We start from the raw sequence: 17,220 nt of genomic DNA on the forward strand, positions 1-17,220 counted from the left end.
GTGCTCCGAGCCTGAGCCGAGCGTCATGTGAGGACTCTCACAAATCCCCGTGTGGCCTCAGCCTTACACTGGCATGTCCGACAGGTCACTCTCTACATAGATATATAATGGGCAGCCACAGTCTATAGGGTAGTAGGATCAGATGATGTATCTGATCCAGGTTACTGTATGTAATACAGTTCAATAATGGTAACTGAAATGCTACATGTGAATCCTGACTTACAGCATTTGTCTTGCCCCATAACTCCTTCTTCACTGACACATTCTAGTAACAGGTTTCTAGTGTCATTAGGCTTTTAAACATGTTACTGTTAACTGATAGCAAAACTGCACTTTCACAGTATTCAGCATGAAGAATATTGATTGCGTTCGGTGAATCTGATTGGTGGGCTGACACGTCTCTGTGGTTAAACAGCGAATCACATTGTGGTCCTGTCTCCAGAATCTGCCTGAGATCACAGAGCAGGGGGGGCAGCAGGAATTTAAAAGCTCCATGTGAGGGGCTCTGGAGTCATCACCTGATAAACCCAAGGACAGGGAGAAGCCAAGCTAAACTTTCAGCACCATGAACAGTTCCTTCCTACTGTTCAGACTCCTGTGTGCCAGCATCCTCCTCTCCTGTCTCTGCCATGGCCAGTCTTCCAGGGAAACATCTGTGGAAGATTTTGATCTAAAGAACAGTCCTTCATCTTCTGAGAAAGCACTGGTGTGTCCTTTATTGCTCTTTCATCTGCATTCATGATATTGTATTCTTGCATGAATGTTGATTATGTCTGCTTACTTCTAATGACTTTTGAAGCACTCCAAGGTTTCTTTGATTAGAGTATGCTGACTATTTGCATTGTCACTAGTAGTTATAACATAACTTTTATACATTGTTTGTATGTTTTGTTATAGTATTGTTATTATGGTTGCGCATTTCTATGTATTTCTTCAGGTAGAGGCTATGGAGGAATTATTGGGGAAATTTCAAGACAGGTACCCCGCTTACCAAAAGAGAGCACAGATTCCTTTGGTGAGAACTATTATTCTTTCTATTCATTGCACTTTTCTTGTGTTATATTAGCATATAGGAAAAGATGCTATAATCCTGTAGTTGCTATGAATCTCCAAAAATACTACAGGTGGTGGGGACTTTTAGGATTTGTAGTTCTATTAAAGAATGACAGATGTGAATTGTATATAACGTAGTAGAATTAAAGTATATATACTATATATATGTATTCACATACACACACAATGTTACAGATATGTATAATATATATATACACATACACAATATTGTGTGTATATATATATATATATATTTATATACACATACAATATATATATATATATATATATATATATATATATATATATATATATTGAATTCTGAGTGCTGTCTTAAATAGATAGATAGATGGATAGAGAGATACATGTAGTTTTTTATATATCCATAATTTAAATACATATATATTTTTCTTGTATATATATATATATATATATATATAAACAAGAAAAATATATATGTATTTAAATTATGGATATATAAAAAACTACATGTATCTCTCTATCCATCTATCTATCTATCTATGATAATGAAAAAGGAAGACAGCACTCAGTTAGAGAATTCAAAAAAAGGGGGACCAATTTATTAGCCCATCCAATGTGCCAACATTTCAATTCAATTGAACCGGAAAAAATAATTAAATATGTTCAAATATTACTTATATGGTATGTAGAAATAGTCTGAGGTTTCATATAGTTTTACATTAACATGAATGTGCAGAATAAGCTACAATAACACTATGGATGCTGAATATATAGAACTTTGTCAGTAGCACAGCTGATAGTAAGATGTAATTGCTGACTGTACATCAATCACAGTTATGTGCTCTGTAGAAATACATTAGGAGATGACTGCTGGCGATATGATTATGTAGCCCATGCTATCTCTTTATTCCCCTGCTCAGTGTGATATTGGAAAGAGATGTGCAATGAAGCAAGGTCCCAGGATTGGCAAGCTGTGCGATTGCTCCCGTGGATCATCTTGTAACTCTTTCCTCTTGAAGTGCATATGAAGAAGACAAGTCTTCAGTGCAGCCCCTGTCATTCCTGACAGCAGCTCAAGTAGCAGTTGTCCACAACAGATCTGCAGCAACAACATTGCTTTTCTCCATTGAACAACTCATTTTATTTGAAAAGATCAGGTCATAAATGTACAACAGATTATCCCGACTCCGCTAGAGATGATCAGAGGCAAGATAATTCAACATATCTCATTTTATTTTCATGCCATCGATCAATGAGTCATTGCACTTTACAGTAGATATCTTCATTTAGACTGTAAATGCTACTTGTCAGTTTGTTTGGAACGTTACTGTTTATTTTTTTTATTAATTTGGACATATTTTATGTAGACCTATTAAAACATACAATAAAGTACACAATAAATCTTGCCAAGTTTGGATATGTTGTAATAATATAATTAGAATATTCATGTGTGCCGTTATTCACAGAAAAAAAGCTTTTGCCTTGTTAATATAAATACTGAGAATTTATTTGGATTTGTTTTATAGTTGCAATCAGATTTTTATTTCAGTTTATCTCACTTAGATACATAGATAGCAAATAAGAGTCAGTTATATATCTTTAAAATGCTCTTATAAACATTATATTGTATCAACAGTGGAATTTATGAGTTATCATGATACATTAAATGGCTGTAGCCAGCATGCTGGAAGGGTTAAAACAGGTTCTGCCTGTTTTGTCACAGTCTGATCTGTTTTTTTACTTGCCATATTTGTTTAAGCAGCTGGACTTATCATTGCTGGGACTACAATGTCCAACACCCCCTCCCTCCTGTGATTGACAATTTACTGTTGATGTGAGCAGGAGCAGCTTCCAGCTCTGCTACATGGCTAAATCTAAAAATTGTGTCAGAACGGCTGCACCCAGTAATCTAAAGGTGGTGTCACACACAGCGACGACGACAACGACGTCGCTGCTACGTCACCATTTTCTGTGACGTTGCAGCGACGTCCCGTCGCTGTCGCTGTGTGTGACATCCAGCACCGACCTGGCCCCTGCTGTGAGGTCACCGCTCGTTGCTGAATGTCCTGCTTCATTTTTTCGTCGTCGGTCTCCCGCTGTGAAGCACACATCGCTGTGTGTGACAGCAAGAGAGCGACAAAATGAAGCGAGCAGGGAGCAGGAGCCGGCGTCTGGCAGCTGCGGAAAGCTTTAACCACTGTAAACATCGGGTAACCAAGGGAAGACCTTTCCCTTGTTACCCGATATTTACCTTCATTACCAGCCTCCGCCGCTCTTGCTGCTAGTGCCGGCTCCTGCTCTGTGCACATGTAGCTGCAGTACGCATCGGGTAATTAACCCAATGTGTACTGTACTGTAGCTAGGAGAGCAAGGAGCCAGCGCTAAGCAGTGTGCACGGCTCCCTGCTCTCTGCACTGTGACATGTAGCTGTAGTACACATCGGGTTAATTAACCCGATGTGTACTGTAGCTAGGAGAGCAAGGAGCCAGCGCTAAGCAGTGTGCGCGGCTCCCTGCTCTCTGCACATGTAGCGACGTTAAGATCGCTGCTGCGTCGCTGTGTTTGACAGCTATGCGGCGATCATAACAGCGACTTACAAGGTCGCTGTTACGTCACAGAAAATGGTGACGTAACAGCGATGTCGTTGTCGCTCTCGCTATGTGTGAACCCAGCTTTAGTGATGTATCATTGGATTCAGAATCTCTTTGTCAACATCATGCTCCTCTCAGATGAGATAGCAAAAACCTGCTGACAGATTCCCTTTAAATACATCTTACAGATAAGTTTTACTGTCCAGTGCATTCCCTTGAATACTATAATTTTTTCTTTGTACATTGGCCTCCAAATTTTACTCAAAGCCTTAACTTATTTTCTATAAGTTTTGGAGGTTTGATTCTGCTTTAAATACATATTCCATGTTATACATTTTAATATGTTGAATGTAACCTAGTTGGCAGATAGCTGTTACCAGCAATATAAATTACAACAAATTAATAAGATCAAATGTAACCAAATAAATAATGAAACACAAAATGTTATAAGGGATTACTGTTAATATATTAAGTAACTTTGTCTTCAGTACAAACTAGCCTATATGACACATCAACCATTGTTCTAAATTATTTTAATATTTCTCCGTGTCACCATCCTGCATTTTGACCCCATGGCCACTGGAATTTACTTTCGAGCATTAATACCTGCATTATTTAGTAACATAGTTATTCCATGTAATAGATGAAAACACATTTATGGGTTAATTACTCAGTAGCAGATTAAAAGATATGATAAAGACAAGTTGTGTAAGCAGTTGTGTGATGGAGATCAGAATAAAGGAATGGCATACTTATACTTTATACTTATACTGTAGTATAACTAGTATGTGAAATTATAACTAGTAAGTGAAATTCTAAGTATAATGGCTATAAAGGTACACAGGCACACCTGATCATATAATGCACTTGTGATGATAGAATTTCTAAGAACATTTTTTGCAAAATGTTGAAATAATGAAGAAATGACAAAGATTTCAGGAGCATTTAAAGTAATAATCTTCTTTAATTTACATATTGTTCCCTGTATAAAGTACTGTTAGTCTTGGTGTAGAATCTACAGTACAAGGGTGTAAATAAGGCAGCGATTACCAACCTATTACTGAAAACTGTTTTCACTCTTGAGTAACCCCTAATGTTGTTCCCCTGGTCTAGGGAAGAGGAAACATCCTACAGTTCTTGTCTGTGCTATCATTTGGATGCAAATGTTTTTCTTCTTTACAAAGCATTTTTGAGCAGACTGAAATCAGTTTGTCTTCCATAATGTAGAAGTCCCAGGTCTCGCTGTTGCTTTCCTCAGAGGAACTTCTGGTCAGTGCACAGAACTGTTGAGGTTCTATATTTTGAATCTTACAGAAACACGTTTTTATTGTCCCAGAGTGTCTTAGTCACAAGGCTGCTTTACACACTGCGATATCGGTACCGATATCGCCATCGTGCGTACCCGCCCCCATCAGTTGTGTGACACGGGCAAATCTCTGCCCGTGTCGCACAACATTGCCCGGACCCGTCACACTACTTACCTTCCCTGCGACGTCGCTGTGACTGGCGAACTGCCTCCTTTCTAAGGGGGCGGTTCGTTCAGCGTCACAGCAATGTCACAGCAGCGTCACTGAACCGCCGCCCAATAGAAGCGGAGGGGCGGAGATGAGCGGGACAAATATCCCGCCCACCTCCTTCCTTCCGCATTATGGCCGGGAGACAGGTAAGGAGAGCTTCCTCGTTCCTGCGGTGTCACACGGAGCGATGTGTGCTGCCGCAGGAACGAGGCACAACTTCGTTACTGCTGCAGTAATGATATTTGAGAATGGACCCCCATGTCACCGATGAGCGATTTTGCACGTTTTTGCGACAATGCAAAATCGCTCATAGGTGTTACACGCAACGACATTGCTACAGCGGCTGGATGTGCGTCACAAAATCCGTGACCCCAACGAGATCGCTGTAGGGATCTCGTAGCGTGTAAAGCCCGCTATACTATTATCTATTACATACTCCTGGCTTTGTATTTTCTTTTTTTCACTAAAACATGAGAGTCACTAAGGGTCAGTGGGACATTATAGGTTGAACATTAGCTCTAAGATGTTGCTCAACCTTGGCAGATAACACAGAAACAGTACAATACAGAGTGCTGAGAAATATACTCCAGAATTGTCTCATTTGGTGTAAAAGTATTTACAAAAAAAACAGAAGAACCAACGGGTCCTCTATAAATCCGGCTGTTCACAGGTAACACCATCTCAGATTGTAGGCATTCTAAAATTAATGCAAATTCCACTCCAGACTCTTAAGTTGATGCAGACAAAAAAAAAGACTGATGGCACTCCCAAATTTGCAGGTACATAACTGAACATGACACATAATGACAAAAAAAGACAGCTGCATTCTGAAATGCTAAACCATGCAAATCATTATTGAATGAATATACATATGCATTACTGCTAAAGGAAATCTAAGAAAAAATTGAGATATTTCGCATACAAAAATGTTTATTTCTACATTTGCCCAGTAGCCACATCAAGGCAATCTCATATTACGTGAAACCTACACAGAACTGAAGCCTCTGTCTGGCTTAAAAACCTTCATGTGTATGTGCAAGTAGGAATCTGCTATAAAGAATAAAGTCACCTGTACCTAATGGGGGGGCGCACGACTGTGCAGAAGGCATGTTCCCATAATCTAAACAATTCTAGACATGCATGGTTTCAATGCTTTAGCATTTCAGAATGCAGCTGTATTTTTTTTGTCATGATATGTCATGTTCAACTATGCACCTGTTCACACTGCAAATTTGGGAGTGCTGTCAGTATTTTTTTGTCTAGATTATGGGATCATGTCTTCTGACTGTGCATCCCTCTACGCATTAGCCACAGGTGACTTTATTTTTTATAGCATGTTCCTACTCGCCCATACACATGGAGGTTTTTAACCCAAAGAGAGGCTTCAGTTCAATATAGGTTCCCAGTTATACAAGATTGCCTTGATGTGGCTACTGGGCCAATATAGAAATGACCATTTTTGTAAGCTAAATGTCTCATTTTTTTCTTAGATTTCATTAAGCAGTCATGCATGTCTTTATTCTTACATTCATGGTTTGCATGCTTTAACATTTAAGCGTGCATCTTTTTTTTGTCTTAAAGTGATGCAGACCCCTAAATAAACGCATATCCAAGACCAGACCCCTAAATATAGTCCACAAACCAGACTCCTAAATTTAGACTCCAGAGAAGAAAAACTTTTCAGAAATTGGAACAGATACTGTGTCACCATAGTTATTTATTGGGTTCTTTTCAGCTCCTGACACTACCGCTTACAGGACCCTAATGCCAGACTACTACATCTTGATGTCGGATAGTGTCAGGACTCAGTGTGGCTCGGGGGTTGGGGGAGGGGGGTTGGTTTTAAACTGCTTTCTCATTTTATGTAGTAGAACTCAAGGGACACTACTCATAAGCTTCTCTTTTATGAACAAATGTGCAGAAGACACAGCCGCTCCTGTCAGCTCCACTCAGCAACTGAAGACAGTTGTATGCAGCAATTCTGGGTGGCTGCAGGCTGATATTGTTAGGCTGGGGGGCTCCCCATAACGTGGAGCTCCCCATCCTGAGAATACCAGCCTTCAGCCGTATGGCTTTATCTGGCTGGTTTTAAAATTGGGGGGGACCGCACGCCGGTTTTTTTAATTATTTAATTATTTATTTCACTGCACAGTATAGACACGCCCACCGGCTGCTGTGATTGGGTGCAGTGAGACACCTGTCACTCAGCGTGGGGGCGTGTCTCACTGCAGCCAATCATAGGCGCCGGTGGGTAGGGAAAGCAGGGAATACGAGATTGTTTAATGGGCGGCAAAATAGTGAAAGCCGCCGGAGCAGTGTGAATGCCGTGCAGCGCTGCGCCGGAGATCGGGCATCGGTGAGTATGAGAGAGGGCTGATCAATTCCATTACTCAGGAGATTAGCGGTCAACGGTGAGCCCTTCACAGGTGACCGCTAATCAGGACGCGACACAGACAGAGCCGCAGCATGACAATGAAGTCGGGTGAAGTTAACCCGAGTTCATTCTGATTGTGCGGCTCTTTCTGTGTCTGCTGTCATCTGCCATTCAGCTCTGCTACATGGCTGTCTGTGGCTGCTGTCAGCGGCCATGTAGCAGAGTTGAATGGCAGATGACATAGTAAAAACGCATCCCTACACTTTACACACGCTTGGCAAGTCAATAAATAAAAAAAAAAAAGGTGCCCAATGCATACGTCACAGAACACATGATCTAAAGGATCGCACACAAAATTGATCAATTTAACATAGACTACTAACGCACGTGTGACAGCAAATGAACGACCAACGTGCAATCTCATAAGATCCCGTATGCAACCTGGGCGTGTCACATCGCAAATGCGATTGTACAACTAATTGCAACGTGTAAAGCAGGCTTTAGTGTGACGGTACCTTAAGATTTCTCATCCATTATTTATTTAATCAAATAGATAATGATCGATAAAACAACAACACAACAGCAGTTCAATGGCTGCCGCCAAACTGACCATATAATTCACAACTGCTCATGGCATTCCAACTTAGGATAAAGCACAGGTATCTAGTTGAAGTGTGACTGCAAGTATATAAATCACATACATACAGTCATGTGACTGCCAATTTGCAAGAGGATTTTGTATAATTTCAGCCACATTAAAAGGGTCTATGTAATGCTCATACCAGCATCCCAGCGCTGTCCTGCCCCCTTCACAAGCGGGAATGTTGGTTTTCGCACCTGCCCGGATGTCTTGCGGTGGCTGCTCTGTCCCCAGTCCATGCTGCCGTCTTCCAGAGTCTGTGTATACCTCACAGGCTTCCTGGTTCTGCCCGAAGGGTGTGCGCGCAGCCACGCCTTTTTTCTTAAAGGGCCAGTGTACCCTGACCTGGAAGGGCCTCTCAGGTCAGCTGAGAGGTTGCAGGTATTTAAGGCACCTTCCCCTTAAGGGAGGTGCCTGGGCAATGAGTTAGCTACATTGCTAGTTCTTAGGTCCCTTAGTGTTGCCACTAACATTTATCAATATTTCAGTGCTGTGCCAGTTTGCTGATCTGCTGCTGCTGCTACCATCCACATTGGCTGCAATGATATAAGCCACTGCAAGCATCCATGCTGGTCTCTGATGCCGTATCTATCGATCCATCTGTTCATCAATCCATCTATCCCGAACAAATCCACTACTCTGCCTGCTGCTGTCACTTCTACCTAAGACTGTACTGTGTCCGTGGTGCCAGCTGCCAGGGTACCTCAGATCCCCTGGGGTTGCCCTCTGCTGGCTGCTTACCAGCCTGTGTACCTGCTGCCACCTCCAGTTGCAGTAGTGAAGACTCGGCGGCCTGTCCAGTCCACTCCACCAGACAAGTCAACGGTATCTTCGGTCCTGTGGACCCACTAATACAGTGCTCGCAAGCATAACAGTGTAGGACCAAGATAATATTTACATATTGGCCTTTTAAATTTGTACCATATAGTGTCAAACTAAAATGCTGTATTCAAACAATGATTTCCTAAATAATACTTCAATCCATATTTATAATATGACCTCCATGCAATGATGTGTTAATAACACAAATACTACTACAGTAAGTCGTGTCAATATGGTCATATTCTTGAGCTGCCCTGCTAAACAGGTGCACTGGTCCATAAACCAAAATTACCACCTACTAAATCCAACCCGAACGACCGTCAGTGGTAAATCTCTTGGTAATCTGCTGTGGGGTAAAGATAAAGAGTTTAAGGCACCAAGCAGCAGACTTATTCCAAGCAGTTAAATCTATAGAAAACCTGCAGGATATGAGCAACGGAACTGACTTGCTGTGGATAGAAAATCCCCAATTTGCAGTCAATTCCATGCAGATTTTTTTTTTCTCTATAAAGATAATTTTTTTAAAAAAAATTCCATCCACTTATTCATTACTGAAAATTCCTGTTAACTTTTGGTGCAGAATTAACACTAAAAATAAAGCTTGAGCACTATAGACTATAAAAGTTCTGTAATTTTCTAATATATTGTACGCTTCATCAATTTCAACATGTCTGTTTTCTGTCAGTGAATTTTCTCATTTATATTCAGTGGCTGAAAACCTGTAGAGACCTAATTACTCTCAGCTGAGAAGTGAATACAGGCTTGGCAATTGTGTGTTCTCTTCTGCAGTGAAGAGGTTAATGGTAAAGTGCCTGGTGGGCTATGAGTGAGGGGGTCACATACTAATCATCTACTGGGATTTTCGGCTATAACAAGAAGCTGAATCAGGTCAGCCTGATAATAACAAAGACATTTTTATTCCTGAGATGTCTGCATTTGTAATTTTGACATTGTACTTGTAGAATTCCTTCATTTTTTATGACATAGTACCGGTAACAGGATCATCTTCATTGAGCCACATCAACTGTTCAAATATTCCCAAGTACCCAAAGAAACAAGAGTCAGCCCTAATGAGGAAGCCCATTACTTCTTTATTGACCTATTTCTGTTTGTTTTTTTGCTACTGAAATAGTGAAATCAGTGCACTATGTTATCACATGCTATCAATTACAGCATGCAGTCAGATAATATTGTTCATTAGTGGATGCTTCATTGCAGAATGCACTATGTACACAAAAATATAAATATATATATATAAATACACATATATATATATATATATAATATATATATATATATATATATATATATATAGATAGATAGATAGATAGATAGATAGCTATATCTAATAAACAAAGCTGAATGTGTGTATGTATGTGTCGCGGGCGGGGAGGAGGGTGTCAGCACACCGCGCTCACCCCTTCTGCTCGGGTCCGGCTGCTCAGTGGTGGCTCGAGCCGTAGGCCGGATCCCGGGGGTTTTCCTCGAGCGGCACTCCTCGCCCGTGAGTGAAAGGGGGGTTTGGGATGTTGGGATAATGTCCGTGACGCCACCCACGGTTGTGGTGATGTGTAGCACCACCGCTGCTTAATGCGGGGATCCCGGGGATGGTAATGGGGAGCAGCCAGGTGTTGTGTTGCCCCTCCGTGGGTAGGGGTTGGTGATCCCGGGGCCCGGTAATGGCTTGGGAGGTGCAGGGCTTGGTGGGCGCAGGGACGCGGGGACAGCGCTGTGCCTTGCGGCACTGTGGTACTCACTCAGCCTGAGACGTGACACAGTTTGTACGGTAAACCAACGGCTGGTAGGACGGTCCCACAGACGGCTGCTTTGCTTCCCCGGCAGGTGACGGTGATGTCTCTCTTCCCTGCACCTGTATGTACGGATGGTTGCGATGGGTCCCCACCGGTAACCCGCTCCCCGGCTTCAAGCTGGGCCGGAGGAGCACTACACTTTGCCCGCAGGCGCTGGCCCTCAGAGACTGGTGCCCTGGCGGTGGCGGTGCCTCTGTTGTATGGGTTGGGCTGTTGCCTTCAATCGGGACTTGGTTGTTGGGGGAATCTACGTCCCCTTCACTGACGGATTCGGCAAATTTGGCGACTCCTAGCCTTGCCGGGGTCCGAGAGGCCCCTGCCCTGGTGCTGACTGTCCTTCGGAACACTGCTCCAGACCACCGGGCACACAGCCAACGGGGTCCTTCCAGGAACTTCCAAACGGTCCCCCTCCGGACAGTCACCGCCGTCGCTGACCTTGCTGTTCTGGCCCTACACAAAGCTGGGCTCTCAGGCTTGGCACACTCTCTGCTCTGTCACCACTTCTTGCTTTCCTCCTTTACTACTCTTCTTTCCTCCACTTTCCACTTGCTGTTTACTTTAGCCCTGCCTGGGCTACTCCTCCACTCCTTCCACTCCCTCCTCCCTGACTCGACTCCAACTCTAGACTGCCTGGTTTTCCCCGCCTCCAGAGCTGTGATCTCCTTGGTGGGCGGAGCCAACCGCCTGGCCCACCCCCTGGTGTGAATCATCAGCCTCTGGAGGAAGGCAACAAGGATTTTTGGTTCAGCTTAGGTGTGCCTACCTGGGGTGTGGGGTGTGGTGGTGTTGTGACCTGCGACCCCTGGCTTGCCCAGGGCGACACATATGTGTGTATGTGTGTGTGTAATATGTCCGGGATTGGCATCTGCACCGTCGCAGCTACAGCGACAAAATTTTGCACACTCACACATCTGGACCCCGAGAGCATCATAGGTTATGTTGTAAGGCGAAATTTTAACCCCGCGCATTCCAATTTACCAATCAATTTTGCCCCTATGTACATAATGGGGAAAAAGTGAAACGAAAAGTGTATCCGCACCGTCGCATTTACAATCACAAAATTTTGCACAGACACCTCATGTGACCCAGGGAACGTCGTAGACTCTGTTTTGATAGGTAAATTTAACCCCGCGCTTTACAGTTACTCTCCAAAAAACATGCCTTCATTAAAGTAAATGGAGCCTAGAACTACAGGTTATTAGTAGCTGTGATTGGTTGCTATAGGAACAAAAGACATTCATAGTATAAGAAGCTTATATGTGAGGTAATAAGATGTCAGTGAGGAGACGGATAGAGAGAGACAGACAGGGAAAGAGACAGACAGAGACAGACGGTGAAAAAGAGAGACAGACCTGGAAAGAGACAGATGGGGAAAGAGACAGACAGACATGCAGACAGGGACAGAGACAGGCAGACAGGGAAGGAGGAGACAGCCAGAGAGACACACAAAGATAGATGGGGAAAGACACAGACCTTGATAGAGACAGACGGGGAAAGAGATAGAGAAATAGAGACAGACAAAGACAGGCAGACAGGGAAAGAGACAGACAGGAAAACGCACAGACAAAGAGACGGGGAGACAGACGGGGAAAGAGACAGACCTGGGAAAGAGACAGACCTGGAAAGAGACAGATGGGGAAAGAAACAGAGAGATAGAGATAGACAAAGAAAGAGACAGAGACAGGCAGACGAGGAAAGAGGCAGACCTGGAAAGAGACAGACAGGGAAAGAGACAGATGGGGAAAGAGACAGACGGGGAAAGAGACAGATCTGGAAAGACACAGATGGAGCACATTACTTGGCCAATTTAGTTAAATCTGTGTGGAATATCTGTGGTGTTGAAATATATGTTGTGAAATGCTTCTATTAGCTTAGTTTTTGCCTTTTAATAATTACATTTCTATCTATTTGTTTTGTGTTTTTTGTGCGCAGAATACATTTTTGTTAATACATTCTATTTTGTTAACAGTAGTTATTAACCCGGGTGAAGCCGGGTAGTACAGCTAGTATATCTAATATAAAAAGCTGAATGTGTGTATGTGTGTGTGTATGTATGTATGTATGTGTGTATGTCCGGGATTGGCATCTACACCGTCGCCGCTACAGCCACAAAATTTTGCACACTCACACTTCTGGACCCCGAGAGTGTCATAGGCTATGAGACAGACACAGACAGATAAAGAGACAGACACAGACAAAGAGACAGACACAGGGAAACAGACAGACAGGGAAAGAGAGGGAAAGAGACAGACAGAGAAAGAGAGGGAAAGAGACAGACAGGGAAAGAGACAGACAGGGAAAGTGACAGAGATAGATAGACAGACAAGGAAAGGGCTTGAGACAGATGGAGAAAGAGACAGAGACAGTCAGAGACAAACGGAAAGAGACAGACAGACAAAGAGATAGAGAGAGAGACAGGGAAAGAGACAGACAAAGATAGAGAGAGAGACAGAGAGATATAAACAGAGGGGGAGACAGACAGAGAATGGGAGAGAAACAGAGAGACAGTTACTATCCCGGGCGTTAATATATTCTATTTATACATTCTATCCAGGAATGTTAATACATTCTATTTTTTTTAACAGCAGTTATTAACCTGGGCGAAGCCGGGTAGTACAGCTATCTAATATATAAAGCTGAATGTGTGTATGTGTGTGTGTATGTATGTATGTCCGGGATTGGCATCTGCACCGTCACAGCTACAGCCACAAAATTTTGCACACTCACACGTTTGGACCCCGAGAGCGTCATAGGCTATGTTTTGAGGGGAAATTTTAACCCTGTGCTTTACAGTTATTCGCCAAAAAACCTGCCTCCATTAAAGCGAATGGAGCTGGGAGCCACAGTGCAGCCAGAACTTCAGAAGAATGCGCAGCCACGCCATTATATGGAATGTTGGCGTGTCACAATGCAGCCAGGGAAAGAGACAGACACAGACAGGACAAGAGACAGACACAGACAGGGAAAGAGGTAGACACAGACAGGGTAAGAAACAGACATAGACAGGGTAAGAGACAAACACAAAGAGACAGACACAGACAAAGAGACAGACTGACAGGGAAAGAGACAGACAGGGAAAGAGAGAGAAAGCGAAAGACAGGTTAAGAGACAGACACAGACAGGTAAAGAGACAGACACAGACAAAAGAGACAGAGACAGACAGGGAAAGAGAGGGAAACAGACAGGGAAAGAGAGGGAAAGAGACAGACAGGTAAAGAGAGGGAAAGAGACAGACAGGTAAAGAGAGGGAAAGAGACAGACAGGTAAAGAGAGGGAAAGAGACACAGGGAAAGAGAGGGAAAGAGACACAGGGAAAGAGAGGGAAAGAGTGGGAAAGAGACAGACAGGGAAAGAGACAGACAGGGAAAGTGACAGAGATAGATAGACAGACAGGGAAAGAGATAGATAGACAGACAGGGAAAGAGATTGAGACAGATGGAGAAAGAGACAGAGACAGTCAGAGACAGACAGGGAAAGTGACAGACAGACAAAGAGATAGAGAGACAGAGAGATATATATATACAGAGGGGGAGACAGATATTATAATTACATTTCTATCTATTTGTTTTGTGTTTTTTGTGTGCAGAATACATTTTTGTTAATACATTCTATTTTGTTAACAGCAGTTATTAACCCGGGCGAAGCCGGGTAGTACAGCTAGTCTAATATATAAAGCTGAATGTATGTATGTGTTTGTGTGTATGTCTGGGATTGGCATCTGCACCGTCGCAGCTACAGCCACACAATTTTGCACACTCACACTTCTGGACCCTGAGAGCGTCATAGGCTATGTTTTGAGGGGAAATTTTAACCCTGTGCTTTACAGTTATTCGCCAAAAAATCTGCCTCCATTAAAGCGAATGGAGCTGGGAGCCACAGTGCAGCCAGAACTTCAGAAGAATGCGCAGCCACGCCCTTATATGGAATGTTGGCGTGTCACAATGCAGCCAGGGAAAGAGACAGACACAGACAGGGAAAGAGACAGACACAGACAGGGAAAGAGGTAGACACAGACAGGGTAAGAAACAGACATAGACAGGGTAAGAGACAGACACAAAGAGACAGACACAGACAAAGAGACAGACTGACAGGGAAAGAGACAGACAGGGAAAGAGAGAGAAAGCGAGAGACAGGTTAAGAGACAGACACAGACAGGTAAAGAGACAGACACAGACAAAAGAGACAGAGACAGACAGGGAAAGAGAGGGAAAGAGACAGGGAAAGAGACAGATAGGTAAAGACAGGGAAAGAGACAGACAGGTAAAGAGAGGGAAAGAGACAGACAGGTAAAGAGAGGGAAAGAGACACAGGTAAAGAGAGGGAAAGAGACACAGGGAAAGAGAGGGAAAGAGTGGGAAAGAGACAGACAGGGAAAGAGACAGACAGGGAAAGTGACAGAGATAGATAGACAGACAGGGAAAGAGATAGATAGACAGACAGGGAAAGAGATTGAGACAGATGGAGAAAGAGACAGAGACAGTCAGAGACAGACAGGGAAAGTGACAGACAGACAAAGAGATAGAGAGACAGAGAGATATATATACAGAGGGGGAGACAAATATTATAATTACATTTCTATTTGTTTTGTGTTTTTTGTGTGCAGAATACAGTTTTGTTAATACATTCTATTTTGTTAACAGCAGTTATTAACCTGGGCGAAGCCGGGTAGTACAGCTAGTCTAATATATAAAGCTGAATGTGTGTATGTGTGTATGTGTGTGTGTGTGTATGTCTGGGATTGGCATCTGCACCGTCGCAGCTACAGCCACAAAATTTTGCACACTCACACTTCTGGACCCTGAGAGCGTCATAGGCTATGTTTTGAGGGGAAATGTTAACCCCGCGCTTTACAGTTATTCGCCAAAAAACCTGCCTCCATTAAAGTGAATGGAGCTGGGAGCCACAGTGCAGCCAGAACTTCAGAAGATGCGCAGCCACGCCCTTATATGGAATGTTGGCGTGTCACAATGCAGCCAGGGAAAGAAGCAGACACAAACAGGGTAAGAAACAGACATAGACAGGGTAAGAGACAGACACAAAGAGACAGACAAAGAGACAGACTGAAAGGGAAAGAGACAGACAGGGAAAGAGAGGGAAAGAGAGAGACAGGTTAAGAGACAGACAGATAAAGAGACAGACACAGAGACAGGAAAAGAGACAGACAGGGAAAGAGACAGACAGAGAAAGAGAAAGACAGGGAAAGAGACAGACAGGGAAAGAGATAGACAGGCAGGGAAAGAGATTGAGACAGACGGAGAAAGAGACAGAGACAGTCAGAAACAGACAGGGAAAGAGACAGAAGAGACAGACAAAGAGATAGAGAGACAGAGAGATATATACAGAGAGGGAGACAGACAGAGAATGGGAGAGAAACAGAGAGACAGTTACTATCCCGGGCAGCGAATATTGTGTTTAGAATAAATTTTTGTTAATACATTCTATTTTATTAACAACAGTTATTAACCCGGGCGAAGTCAGGTAGTACAGCTAGTATATATATATATATATATATATATATATATATATATATATATATATATATAAAATGTTTGTAAGAAAAATATAAAGCAACTAAGGTTAAGATATTACAATACCCAACCGCAGCAGCCAAGGCTTGTACAATTATAAAACAAAAGCTTGAGGCCATTGGCTACTGTACATGTGGTTTAACCCTAGCAGACAGTCACTCCACATTAGGTCTGTTTCACATGGCAGTGAAAAAGTCTGTGTTTTTCCCTGACTGTTAAAAATGCATATGTCCCTCCGTGTGCCGTGATGGGTTGCCATATGCTATCCATGAGCCGTCATCCGTGAATAGTGATTGCACATGGCGATAAACTCACCTGTCCCCGCTCCTGCTGTCCGTGGTGCTGAACTCTCCGACTCTGCTGTGTTTCCTGCTGCCGCTGACCCCGCTGCAGCTACTTTCGGGTCGGCTGTGCCGTACATAAATAAATATGCATGAGAATAAGCAGCCAGGCGGGAACGAGGAGCCAGCAGAGGCTGAAGACAGCGTCACTGGAGAAGGTGAGTATAAAAAGCTTTTTATTTTCAATGTACATGTTTTTGGGGTACGTGTGTCACAGATCACACCATAGTGTGGTCCGTTGGACATCAGTGATGCCAGAAAAAAACGGATATGTCTCCATGCGGAGCACACGGACACGCTTGTACACCGCACGGAGACATGGTCAGTGAAAAATCACTGATGTATGCGCAACCCATTGATTTTTAAGGGGTTTCCGTATGTCCATGATTCTGGTACGTATAAAAACTGTCACATACGTACCAGATTCACTGACGTGGGAAAGAGCCCTAAGGCCATGTGCGCACGTTGCTTTTTATCATGCGTTTCCGCAGAATTTTGAGCTGCAGCGCTTTAATGCAAAATTGCGTGCATTTTGATTTCCAGACAAAGTTTATGGAAAAT

At 43.1% G+C, this 17,220-nt stretch overlaps 1 protein-coding gene across 1 annotated transcript; it reads left to right on the forward strand.

Annotated features, from left to right (window-relative positions):
• Window positions 1-497: 497 nt before the first annotated feature.
• Window positions 498-2,440, forward strand: LOC142301766 (cocaine- and amphetamine-regulated transcript protein-like). The gene is made up of 3 exons (XM_075342787.1): window positions 498-706; window positions 938-1,015; window positions 1,956-2,440. Exons 1-3 carry the CDS (start codon window positions 566-568, stop codon window positions 2,061-2,063), a joined length of 327 nt encoding a protein of 108 aa, XP_075198902.1. The 5' UTR covers window positions 498-565; the 3' UTR covers window positions 2,064-2,440.
• Window positions 2,441-17,220: the final 14,780 nt, after the last annotated feature.

Source organism: Anomaloglossus baeobatrachus, chromosome 4, assembly GCF_048569485.1.
Source record: "Anomaloglossus baeobatrachus isolate aAnoBae1 chromosome 4, aAnoBae1.hap1, whole genome shotgun sequence".
Lineage (NCBI taxonomy): Eukaryota > Metazoa > Chordata > Amphibia > Anura > Aromobatidae > Anomaloglossus > Anomaloglossus baeobatrachus.

Bases quoted from the DNA above. Each gene is read 5' to 3' on its own strand.
- LOC142301766 (XM_075342787.1), top strand. From the start codon at position 566: ATGAACAGTTCCTTCCTACTGTTCAGACTCCTGTGTGCCAGCATCCTC. The intron at 707-937 runs GTGTGTCCTTTA...GTATTTCTTCAG, and splicing joins CATCTTCTGAGAAAGCACTG to GTAGAGGCTATGGAGGAATT. The intron at 1,016-1,955 runs GTGAGAACTATT...TCCCCTGCTCAG, and splicing joins AGAGAGCACAGATTCCTTTG to TGTGATATTGGAAAGAGATG.